The 12,829-nt window shown below is 44.1% G+C and overlaps 1 protein-coding gene across 1 annotated transcript in view; it reads left to right on the top strand.

Annotated features, from left to right (window-relative positions):
- actn3b (actinin alpha 3b) overlaps window positions 1-12,829 on the top strand; it is a 32,181-nt gene that overhangs the window by 16,328 nt on the left and 3,024 nt on the right. The window contains exons 2-15 of the mRNA XM_084343572.1: window positions 4,377-4,491; window positions 4,586-4,705; window positions 5,348-5,434; window positions 6,921-7,008; window positions 7,189-7,267; window positions 7,926-8,007; window positions 8,441-8,526; window positions 8,747-8,839; window positions 9,349-9,579; window positions 10,082-10,229; window positions 10,685-10,835; window positions 11,392-11,500; window positions 11,581-11,721; window positions 12,593-12,775. Of these exons, the coding sequence (XP_084199698.1) occupies window positions 4,377-4,491; window positions 4,586-4,705; window positions 5,348-5,434; window positions 6,921-7,008; window positions 7,189-7,267; window positions 7,926-8,007; window positions 8,441-8,526; window positions 8,747-8,839; window positions 9,349-9,579; window positions 10,082-10,229; window positions 10,685-10,835; window positions 11,392-11,500; window positions 11,581-11,721; window positions 12,593-12,775 (1,713 nt within the window). The remainder of the gene's footprint in view (window positions 1-4,376; window positions 4,492-4,585; window positions 4,706-5,347; window positions 5,435-6,920; window positions 7,009-7,188; window positions 7,268-7,925; window positions 8,008-8,440; window positions 8,527-8,746; window positions 8,840-9,348; window positions 9,580-10,081; window positions 10,230-10,684; window positions 10,836-11,391; window positions 11,501-11,580; window positions 11,722-12,592; window positions 12,776-12,829) is intronic.

The raw sequence follows: 12,829 nt of genomic DNA, 5'->3' as shown, positions 1-12,829 counted from the left end.
TGCGTGTCAGCTGTATTGAGGGTCAGCAGCCCTGATTCCTCTTGGAGGGGGGGAGGGTGTAGTTATGACAGGCATTCAGCTGGGCTACCATGACCTCATTTTACAAGAAGGACCTGTAAAAAAGACCGAGCTGAGCCAGGCCAGGCCGACAGGTGTGGACAGACAGACAGAGGAGAGGGGAGAGGAGGGAGGGGGGCGATGCCAGGTGGGAGGGTGACTTCATGCAGTCGGACTCTGTAGACGACCATTAAAACAAACCCGGGGGATGAGATAATAGAGCATTACACGCAGGGAAATAGAAATAATAGCTTAAGCCATCGCAGGTATGACGGATAATTGTTTTTTTATCCTGCGGTGCTCGTTTAAGCTTTTTGGATTTAATGAATTCCGCATTACGTCGGCTTTATAAGGTTAAGTGACTCCTTGATTTCAATTACCTCCAGTTTAGTTTCTAACAGCTCTGCTTTGATGTCGGCGAGGGTTTCACCCCTCTCGTCTTTCCCACACTTTCTCCGGTTATTATTTTATACGCCGTCATATTCTTCAATCCATTCCTTCCTCCTCCTCTTCTCTCCGTCTTGGACTCTTACAGTTCACCTCAGGAATCCTGCCTTCTCAGCTGTTCCTCGGTGTCCCATAGCAACCCGATTTAGCCCTCCTCCACCCTCCCTCAACTCTTCAGTCCCCCTCCTTCCTCCTCCTCCTTCTACCTAATTTAGCCCCCTCCTCCCAGCTCTATTCGGCTCCTCCGTCCTCCTTCCTATACCTTCTCCTCGCCTCCTCTCTGGCTTGGCCCAGTGGCCTGCGTGCGCTGGATTAGGAGCCTGTCTAAATTTGGTCATGCATGGCAAAGGAGACGAGCACCTGCTGGGACCCCGGCTGGTTGGACAGGCGGCCTCTTCTGCTCTCCAGACCCTTACATCAAATTACACCACGGCCTGGGCATTCCTGTCACTCCTCTCGCTTCTCCACTTGGCCGCCTCTCTTTTTCTCTTCCTACAAGTGTCTCTCTGTCTGCCTTTAAATTCAGAAAATTTAGTTTAAATTGAATTATGCACCGCAGGCGGGACAAAGTGTTTTTCTGTCCAAATTCTGTGCAAATGTTGTAAAGTATTCAGAGTCTACCAATATAATATAATATAATATAATTTTAATATAAAAATATTATCACAAGTAAAAGTCTGGCATTTATAAGTGTCTGTAGCAAACTTAACTTAAAAAGTTGTCATTTTAACATTGTTGTGGTTGAAGTGGAGTATTTTATATACATTTAATTAGTTTAATCTATAATAAGAATAATCTATAGAAATAATTAACTATATGCGTCAAATAAAGGTAGTTGAGGTACAAGTTGTCTCCATAGGATGATTCCTCTTGCTTAAACAGCCTGGGTTGAAACTTTTTTAATGAAATAAGGTTATTTCTGTGCTTGGCAGCTGAAATAAAGAATGAATGGACCAATTATCCTTTAGAAACTGATAATAAAAGCATCAAAGGGCCAGAATGAGGTTGTTGAAGGGCGCACACAGCTGCCATTTGAATGGCTCTGGACTATAACATGTCAAAGTTGATGAAAAAAAATGAAAGAGGCATCTTTAACTTGTTTGTTTTGTCCAACTAACAACCCAAAGCCGCAGAAATATCCAGTTTTTCCCCACATAAAACAGATACAAAACAGAAAATCAGCAGAAGTGTGGCCTCTGAGTCTGTGTCTTCTGTCTTCTCTCACTCGGGCATGTGTGTGGTTTCTCTTCCCTCTCTGTCACCATCTCCTCTCTCTCTGCTGCTCTGCCTCTCCGTCCACCCATGTAGAGCTGCAGTCATGCTCGAGTGCGAGGCGATAGACAGGAATACAAGCTTACACCCACATACTGTACAAGGACATGTACGTTTTGATTTCTAGATTGTTTAATGCGCTCTGCCGAAATGGAAAATTTATGCTCTCGCCCTCTGTTTCATTGCTAATTTATACATCTCTCTCTCTGTGTCGCTGTCTCTCTCTCCTCACTCCGCCTACACCATCATCTGTAGTTAGTTATTCAGCTCATGTACTTATTCTGCTTCTACACCCACACATCCTCCAAACCCTGGCAAAGTTTTGGCTCTACAGTAGCAGCCCGAACACACACTCACACTCGCGAGTCTGAACGCACACATTTGAAGCTAAACACCATGAAAGCCTCTCAAAATACCATTCAGCGATTGATTGAATGGCCTGATGGAGCCAATTGAGTTGTCCCCGACGTGCACGGCCGGTGCCATTAGGCAATTTTCCAGACAGACCGAAAGCAAAGCACTCAGCCGCTGAGAGCCATTTACATCACCGTCTGCTCTCAGCCCATTACGCACAGCAGCGTCACCAAATGAGCTGTTTGGTTTCTAAAACAAGAGATCTGGCTTTTGAAAGACGCAGCAGCGAGTCTTGCAAAAAATGCTCGACACAACACAGAATTAGGACCAAAAACAGGACGTCATAGCAGGTAACGTCCTGGCTTAGAGCTGTTACGCTAATAGACTGATCCATGCCGTACTTGAATGACCAACTCCAGCTTAAAGCCTGCGGAGGATATACAATTCAGCAGTTTAAATAATGTGTAGGAATTCAAGTGTCTGACATCAACTGGACCTTTTGTTATATATCGTGTTGAGTTGTGTAGCATTATCCCAAATGTTTCCAACGATGTTCAAACCCAGAGAAGTCCACGAGTTTACTCAAGGTAACGGTGCGCTTCATTTCCCTAGCTACTTCCTGGATAGGGAAATTGGCGAACGAGACCAAACTTAAAGGCTCAAATGCCTTTTGTTTTGTTTTGAGAGAGAGCCCCCAAGTGGCAGAAATTACATATTGTACTTTTAACATAATGGCTTTCTGTTGTTTGGATGGTGCAGATGTAAACACACAGAACAAAACGTATTAATTAATAGAGAAAATGAAGAAATAATTGGGAAAGAGGTCATGATGCACAGCACTAATGAGTGCCAGTAATCTGATGTCTCCCAGGCAGAATACAAAGTGTAGAAGCATGTTTTGGTGTATTTGCTTGTGATTTAATGGAGGTAAACACGGCAGACGGTCGAGTGAAGCGGCACCGCAGCGCTCAAATCTTTCCTGCTGCCTGCGTAGTGCTGCAGGGATTTAATGAACTGACGCTGAAGCTTTTTATACAGTACGAAGCAGCTGAGGACAACAGATACTGCGAGAAGCACTCATTTTTTATGAGATCAATCCAGGCAGCTTCACCGGCATTAATGCTTTAAACCACATTAAAATGTATTTTTAATGCCGCTATAAATCTTTCTGCAAGGTGAAGAAGGTTTGATTAAATGTCTTCATTTACTTGTGGTGCTTTCTGCCGCTCCTTCCACCTAAACAGACGGGTAAAGTGAATTTCAAGGTCATGAGTGTTGCTGGTGTTTTTTATTTCATCCTCAGAAGTAAGCTGATGACCTGAGGTGATGCACCTGCGATGTGGAGTGTGTTAGAGTCAGAGTCAGTGTGAGGAGACAGGGAGAGAGATGACGACGGGGCTATTGTTGGCCATTACTAATAGCCTATTGAGTAATTAAATGAGAAAACTACATTTCCCCCATGAGAAATGTTTGAAATGCTTCTCTCTCACCAGAATAACCCGTGCAAATAGCAACCAGCCGGCCGAGTGACTTTCAAAACGCTTCCACATAATTAATATTGCTGCCATTAACACTAATGATTTTCAAGTAAACACATTAGAGGTGCGCTCGAAGTTCATGTAGTGTATTACTGATTAATCTGTTTGTTTTTTGATTAATTAAGTTGTCAAGTCTTCAAAATGATGGAAACAAATGTCAAATGTTCTGATAGCACGAGAGGAAATTTTGAATTAGTGTTGTAGTGCAAATATATCACATTTAAAGTGATATAAACAGGGAAAAGTGCCAAACTGAGAAGCTAGAAATGGAAAGTATTTGTCGCGTTGCAGAATCCAGTAATTCCCACAGGCATAGAAACATTTCCTAGCTAAATAATGATGTAAATAAATAGAAAAAGAAACGTATATGATACATGTAAAATATAAAAATAAACCAGATGTCAGTTTCAGCTTGTTTCAGGATTGTTGAGTCAACCGTGTGCATCAAATTGACATAAGTGTCTCGCTGTGTCTCACCGGCAGCAGCTGCAGTAAAAGCAAGGTCACAGATTGAAGTGGACAGTTCAAGCTTTGCTAAGCAGTTTTGACCCCGCGCTCCAAAGAGAAACATCAAGCTGCGTTATAAATTTGTGTGCGTGTGTGGCAGGTAAAGCTACGGCGCTCGCCGTCGGTGTGTGTGAGCGTATTTGTCACACAGTCGGACAGGTGACGTATAGTGTAACCTCTCCTCTATCTCCTCTCTCTCAGACCTTCACAGCTTGGTGTAACTCCCACTTGAGGAAGGCCGGGACACAGATCGAGAACATTGAAGAGGATTTCAGAAATGGCCTCAAACTCATGCTGCTGCTGGAGGTCATATCAGGTGGATTTACACTGGAGGACACACACACACACACACACACACGTTTGTCGTGTCTTACTGAGTGGCTGAGGTAAACTTTGTCCTTGTCTTTCAGGTGAGAGGCTGCCCAAACCCGACAAAGGCAAGATGCGTTTCCACAAGATTGCCAACGTGAACAAAGCTCTGGACTTCATCTGCAGCAAGGGCGTGAAACTGGTGTCTATCGGTGCTGAGGGTGAGAGTCCTGCTTTGACTGTTATTATCCTCCCCCTGCTGCCTATACTTTTTTTTAATTAATATACCAAGGTCACGTAGTATTTGCATTTTCTTGGAGCTATTTCTGGGCACCAGATGGCTGGTGAAGTTCACAGCGTCGGGAGAATTCAGATGAGTTGGCAGTGACAGGAAAGTACACTTCAGATCACCCGACTGGCAACAAATATGAGGAATTAGCTGCAATATATGTGTTTTTAATGTATGCTAAAATATTTTAATTTATATGCATATTTGAAGATACTTTTTATGCGTTTTTGTTAATTTGAATTTACGTTGGATACATAATTCAAACGATGCTCGACTGTGAGGTTAAACCGACTCGGTGGGATATAAAGACTGAGCGGTCGCTTGTGCAACGTTCACATCACTTCAGAAGCGGTTGCCATGTTTGCGTGTGACTTTAATTTTCCTCACTTTAATCAATGTCGAGGTTCCTCTTCAGTGTTCAGGCCGCGTGAAATTCAGTTTGTCTCGACGGCTTCAAAAGGCACGAAATCAGACTCGTTCCAGCGTGCGTCGTGATTGAGAGGCCTGCTTTGAGGTGTTCACTTCATGTCTGTTGTTATCATGTGTTGATATATGTGTGTGTTTGTGTTTACAGAAATTGTTGACGGTAATGTGAAGATGACTCTTGGTATGATCTGGACCATCATCCTGCGTTTCGCCATCCAGGACATCTCTGTGGAAGGTGTGTGTGTGTTTACATGAAATAAGTGTATTAATGTATTGTTTTAATGTACTGGAAGAAACTTTTACTGGTTATGAAATGGTCTGATTTTAATACGGATCCCAATGTATGACGTACATAAGCAAATGAGACCATCGAGGGTCGGATAAGTCATAAAAGTTATACTATCCTTTATGGCGGAGTGCTGAGGATGAACTGAGGAGTCTCACAGCCTGAGGAAACAAGCTGCTCTGCATAAAGTTTCCTGTAGCAGCTTTAAAACAACTTAAAGTAACATGTTTTTGTGCTAAGGTGTTAAATGATCAAGGTATACTAGCCTGGCTAGCTGTTTCCAGTCTTTATGCTAAGCTAAGCTAACAGGCAGCTGTTTGTAGCTTCATGTTTCATAGCCAGAGATGGAGTGGTATTGGTCTACTTATTTAACACCTGGCGGGAAAGCAACAGAAAAGTTGAAATATCCCTTTAAATGTTAGAATAACAAATAAAACACTTGTATTTATCACATGAGACAATATTTGACAAACAGTATTGAAGCTGTCTGACTCCAGTCATCACTTCTGTCATATGAGCACAACAAACTGTTTCAAATCTCTCTTTGTTGTGTCAATCACAATCTCACACACTCATGAAGTGGAACAGAGTCGGTTTTGCGCTCGATGTTTGTACAGAGCTCGTTCTGAATACTTCGTCTGTCTGCAAGTGGCATAAAAGTCAAGACATTTCACACGTCGGGGGTGAAAAGCACAAACATCACAGAGTCGTCTTCACACAAAAACACATTCAGTTATACATGCGCTGCACGCATCAGTCACATGTGTGAACGCAGCGTCAGGCACGTTTATTATGGTTCGATAAAACTAAAACTAGGTGATGTATATTTACTGCGCTGTGAGATCAGTCGCATCCTCGCGTGCAGTGAATCATCCTCTACGACTCATTCAGTCGATCAGATCTCCCTGAACTTTATCTGCACCTCATGCCGTTTCATTAAACCTCCGTGTTGTCAGGCAGGGCAGCTCACAATAAATTGCTGTTTATAAAGACTCGGACCTTGTTCACCCGGTCCTTCCTCACACCTCTGACCCTCACCTTCAAGTCATCTTCTTTAAACTCTCCTTTTATTGCTCCGGCTCTTCAATATCATCTGCTGTCAGAGCTCAACTTCCTTTTTGCCCGTCAACCTCCTTCTAACCTCTCCATAAAGTTTCACCGGTGCAGGAAAGCTTGTAACCACCGGATGCACTAGCTTGACTTCAAAAGTAAAGTTTGTCGACTATAAACAGAGCGATGAATCAGCTACACACACAGTTATCCGCTCACTTTCCTACCGTAGAGTCTCTTTTGGGGTTTCTTGACATGATTCATCCACTTCAGTCCACCTGTCAGAATCAATTTTTCTGAAATGACCCTCCTTGAATAAAATAATGTGCTTTCTTTCATCTGTGCTACGACGCTTACCGTCTCCCTCCCTTGCTTGTTTTTTCAGAGACCTCTGCTAAGGAAGGTCTGCTGCTGTGGTGCCAGAGGAAGACTGCCCCCTACAGGAATGTAAACGTGCAGAACTTCCACATCAGGTGGGTGTAAAATAAAAAACAACATCTAGTGTTTCACCATGTTTTCACCACTCCTTTCCAAATCCTCCTCATCCTGTTTTGTTACCTACCTTGTTGCTTTTTCCTTGCCCTCATTTCCCCTCTTCTTCTTCTTCTTCTTCTTCCTCCTCCTTCACACCTTCCCCTCTTCTCGCGGCTCAGTTGGAAGGACGGCCTGGCTCTGTGTGCCCTCATCCACAGACACAGACCTGACCTCATCGACTACTCCAAACTGAGAAAGGTGCCCCGTCCTTCCTTCCTATTATTTCCTTTCTTCCACCTCTGATGTGCTTCACTTTCTCTTTTCGTACTGAATCATGATGATGGATAATCAGTCTTCTTGAATCTGTCCAAGGATCTTATGTCCTTTTTATTTCAGTTCTTAGTTTTCAAGTGATAATCTGTGAAAATACTCGACTGTGTTCTGCTTTGAACAATGTGCCTGTCGTCCTATAACGCAGTGAATACATAGTGTTGCACTGTCAAAGCTCATATTTGCAGTAGTATTAAGTGATATAACCGTGTGGGATTTTAAAAGTAGATGTCGGTACCAGTTCTGTTGGATTATAGCTGATATTTCGCTGTGAATATTTAATTTACAAAAATAGAAATAAAGTGAGTGTTCCCTTTCACAGTAGTCCAAAAAGGAGAGCTTACACATCCTCCATCCAAAAACTTTTTTGACAGGTGTTTGATGAAGAACAACGTAGGAAGGAAACAAAAACGAGATCCACGCACTTGTTTGCCTGCCAAAGCCGACACTGCATTATAAAACTGATTTAAAACACTGTGTGAATCCCATCTCTGTTCCCTTCCTCTCTTCATTACTCGTCCTCTCCTCTTTGTGGTTTTCCGGTCATACATGTTACGTGTCTGACGGTAATTGTGTCTCCCCACAGGACGACCCCATTGGTAACCTGAACACCGCCTTCGAAGTGGCTGAAAAGTTCCTGGACATCCCCAAGATGCTTGATGCTGAAGGTGAAACAAAACCCTGAAAACAACAGAGTGTAAAAGCTCTGTAGCACCAATTATTTCCACTGCAGCAAAGAACAATGCACGATGGCAGATGGTGCAAGGACGAGAGGTCCTTCTTACTCCAAATTCAACCATCTGCATTAAAAAATGAATGCATTTTAAATCGCTTTCAAAGCGTCTGTTGGAGCGCTGACGGTTCTGACCTCCAGAAATGTGTTTCTTTGTCGGCAGAATGGCTAAAACGAAAATGCAAAATACAAAAGTAACTCGTCATGTTTTTCACTTTGTGCTCGTTAGTCATTTTTCTTTTCCAGTGAGGAACATTTTAAAAAATCCAACCTGAAAACGCTGCTATACAAGATATGGAACATTAAACGACGAATCACAAGGGACGGTTGTTTTAAAATATTTTATATTTAATTTTTTCCACCCTCAGATATCGTGAACACACCCAAACCTGATGAGAAAGCCATCATGACCTACGTCTCCTGCTTCTACCACGCCTTTGCTGGTGCTGAACAGGTCAGATGACGTCTTGTTTTTATGTCGTATTAACATATTTGAACATTTTGAACGAGTCTTTGTGTGTAACAGTCAACATGTTGTCAACTTTTAATTGTTTAGAGCAGCTAATACATGAAACACCACCAACATGATGTAGCAGCAACCCCTAATGAATAAATGTGAGATGCACAATAGATTATAAATGTTTCTAAGTTGTTATCTCCCCCCCTCCTCTCAGGCCGAGACAGCTGCCAACCGTATCTGCAAGGTGCTGGCCGTCAACCAGGAGAATGAGAAACTGATGGAGGAGTACGAGAAGCTGGCCAGTGAGGTGAGAAACCGCTGCAACCAAATACGCCCACGCTCAGTCTGTCCCGCATTGATCATCCTCCCCTGCAACAACACTTTAATGTTTAAACTCGCTGTTTCGCTCTAAACTTTCCGATCCTCCGGCTGACTTCACATGACACGGCTCCAAAATCAATGCGGGGAAATCGATAGTATGATCATAAGGCCAGTGAAAGTGTTGCAGGGAAGATAGCTGGTGAACGGTGAACATTCACAGCACACAGAAGTGATGATTATACAGAGAAGTAGTGCAAATGTATCGTAGAGTAATGCCACTACAAGGGAATTCAAAGTGCAAAGTATACATAAGTACATTAAACCTTTAAAATCAACATTGTTTTGTTGCCAGACCGTTTGTGCCAGACCAGTACTGATACTGTGTGAAGTGATACTTGAAAATAATGAATGAAAATAGGGGGAAATAAAGACTTTAACATGACAGAGCTTCGGCAAAGTCGACATTACACCTTTACGTTTCTCGTCCCTCTGTAGCTGCTGGAATGGATCCGTCGCACCATCCCCTGGCTGGAGAACCGCGCGGCCGAGCAGACCATGCGCGCCATGCAGCAGAAGCTGGAGGACTTCCGTGACTACCGTCGCATCCACAAGCCGCCCCGCGTGCAGGAGAAGTGCCAGCTGGAGATCAACTTCAACACCCTGCAGACCAAGCTGAGGCTCAGCAACAGGCCCGCCTTCATGCCCTCCGAGGGCAAGATGGTGTCGGTGAGCAGGGCGGATTTTTACCTCGGCTTATTATTCTTGCTGCACAGCATCGTTGTAGATTTTCAGGCTTTGACATCAGCTGGAGGATTACTTCCCCCTCTATGTTGTTTTTTCATCCCTTAAAGCTTATCAAATCCTTTCAACCCACCTGCTTTGTGATCCATCGGAAAATAAGACAGTTCGCATAACTACAGACACAGTCTGCACAACACAGCAGCAGGTTATAATGAACAAAGGTGGAAAGGATTGAAAAGTATCAGCTGAGAGAGAGAAAAACTTGAGCACAGAACATTTTACAGACTTAAACGGTGGGTTTAAAATGCAAATAGGAGCTGAACTTCATTTGCAAACAATGAGAACTAATTTCAAATTTCTCCGAAATTTACATGGATATTAAAATGTTCTCAAGGCATACATTCATTATTCACATTCTGAACGCTCCGTTCTCTCAAACAAGCGTTGATAAAAATGTGTGAGAGGTCTCGTTCTCCGTCTCCTCCAGGATATTGCCAACGCCTGGAAGGGTCTGGAGCAGGTGGAGAAGGGCTACGAGGAGTGGCTGCTGACCGAGATCCGCCGCCTGGAGAGACTCGACCACCTGGCTGAGAAGTTCAAGCAGAAGTGCTCCATGCACGAGTCCTGGACTGGAGGTAGGGATGACCGAACGGTGTGAAGTTTGAGCGTTCGCTCTGGTTTCCCCTCACACAGCCAGAAAAACACAAACCAGATGGATTGGAGAGTGACGGACAAACACAGAATTACTTTTGCTTTCCCTTGACAAAGGGTTGCTGAGGAATAAATCAGAAGAGGGGAAAATATACGATATTAAGATGACAAGAATAAGGAAATAGATCTGTAAGGATGTGCTCGTGGCTCAGTTGGTTGGTCCATGTATGTTTTTTGCAGTTGAAGGTTAAAGCTGTGTAATATAATGACACAGAGCCATAAACTATCTGCGGGGATAATAAAATGCTGCAGTGAGCGAGAGAAAAGGTCCAGTGGAGGGAAGACAAGAGATCAGAGGACAAACTGAAGCGAGAGCTGTATGAATTAAAAAGGCTGCAGTGTGTGAAGATCAGGCAGTGAAAGCATCCGTGTGTTTCAGGTAAGGAGGACCTGCTGTCCCAGAAGGACTACGAGTCGGCCTCCCTGATGGAGATCAGAGCCCTGATGAGGAAGCACGAGGCGTTCGAGAGCGACCTCGCCGCCCACCAGGACAGAGTTGAGCAGATCGCTGCCATCGCCCAGGAGCTGAAGTAAGACGCCATGACAGTACGACATCATGTCTGAGTTCAGTGTTTTGAGGGTTTTAGGAGGGACAGGAGAGGAGGAAGTGAGCGACCGAGAGATGGTCGTGAGAGCGCGTTGAATACAGTGAAGAACAAAAGGCGCAACAGATGAGTGGAAAGCATATTAATGAGAGGAATAAGAAGATGAAAGGACCTCTGATCTCACCACTTCCTCATTCCTCACCACTCCTCCGGCTGTTTCTTTCCACAGATAGTTTAAAGACGATCCCTTTGATGCTATATACAGTATAATGTGAGCTGAAAATGTATGCGTGCCGCCCATAATTTCAATCATTCATTACTTCAAAAGCAGATATTAAATACGGGAAAGCAAAGTGTTCTCAGTTGACCCTCAAAATGGAGAACAGAGTAAAAACCGAGAGCGTGCGATGCCAACAAATACTCTCATGTAGATTCTGGATATTTTGGGGAAATGTGAGTTTAACTTTGGGAAAAGTTGGTCAGAGAGCGAGGAGATGATTTAGTTTTTATAGATGTTTGATTGTGCCGTTGTCTCCTCCAGTGAGCTGGACTACCACGATGCTGCCACAGTCAACGCCCGCTGCCAGGGCATCTGTGACCAGTGGGACAACCTGGGCACCCTGACCCAGAAGAGGAGGGACTCCCTGGAGGTGAGGATCTTTAGCGACAGGTTGCAGTGGCAGTTATTGTTTCAGGTAACATGAGTCCTAACCCTCTCCGTGTGTTACAGCGTGTGGAGAAGCTGTGGGAGACTATTGACCAGCTGTACCTGGAGTTTGCCAAGAGGGCGGCACCCTTCAACAACTGGATGGACGGAGCCATGGAGGATCTGCAGGACATGTTCATTGTCCACAGCATCGAGGAGATCCAGGTAAAGACAGCAACAGCCTCAATATGTTTCTAATGTTGTCTCGGTGTTTTATAAGAGCTCTGGAGTTCACAAAGTAAAATAAAGATAGAAAAAAGAAAAAAAAGGATTAAATTCATGATGGTGTCTGTCAGAGCAAGATAATTAACCAATACTGTTATTGTATAATCACATTTACACCAGCTCATGTCCTCGTGCAGCGCTCTTCTCCTCCTCTCCTACATATCTCTGAAAAGGTCACTAAATCTCGTAGCTTTTGCCGGATGAATCTTGAAGTGTGTGCTTGATATTTTCCAACCTCGTCTAAAATAAGACGCTCCTGATCTCCTGGGTACGAGATGGAGGAGTCGCGTCTTTCAAGAAATCTTTGCAAGAAATCCCCCCGGAGCTCGTCACATGTAGTCACTCTGTTGGTGGAGAAAACTTGAATGCTTCGTAAAATCCATATTCCTACAAATTGTGTCTTGAAAAGCACAAAATATAGACTAAAGACGGAAGGCTCTTCACCTAAACCTTAATGTCTGCACTCGCAGAAATCTCTGAGCGTCGGTAATAAAGAGGAGAGATATCAGCGTTTCCTCAGGCAGATGCTGTACTTTATTAACCGTGCCAGAGAATTTGTTTCTGACTTGGGAGGTGAATCAGCTGCGCATAAACGCACTGTTTTGGCAGACTCCTCGGTCCTTTCCAATGAAAGATATTGTGCAAAACACACACAAACATTTCTATAGATGGGAAACGCTGGTAAAAGGTCTCGAATGTTGACCTGCATCCGTGTTGAAATCAGTCGAGCAGCAAAACAGGCTTCAGTCACATTAGTAAAACTCAACGTCAACACTGCATCTCACTGTTCTTTATCCCCGTCCTCCTCCAGAGTCTGATCACCGCTCACGACCAGTTCAAGGCCACTCTGCCCGAGGCCGACAAGGAGCGCATGGCCACCATGGGCATCCACAACGAGATCCTGAAGATCGCCCAGACCTACGGCATCAAGCTGTCCGGCATCAACCCTTACACCACCCTCTCCCCCCAGGACATCAGCACTAAGTGGGACACCGTGAGTCAAATCAAACACACCCAAGAAGAGACCCGGGAGATAAATGTTTCATCG

The sequence above is a fragment of the Pagrus pagrus genome (assembly GCF_965226575.1).
Source record: "Pagrus pagrus genome assembly, chromosome: 22".
NCBI classification, from domain to species: Eukaryota; Metazoa; Chordata; class Actinopteri; order Spariformes; family Sparidae; genus Pagrus; species Pagrus pagrus.
This window is presented reverse-complemented; position numbering and strand designations above follow the sequence as displayed.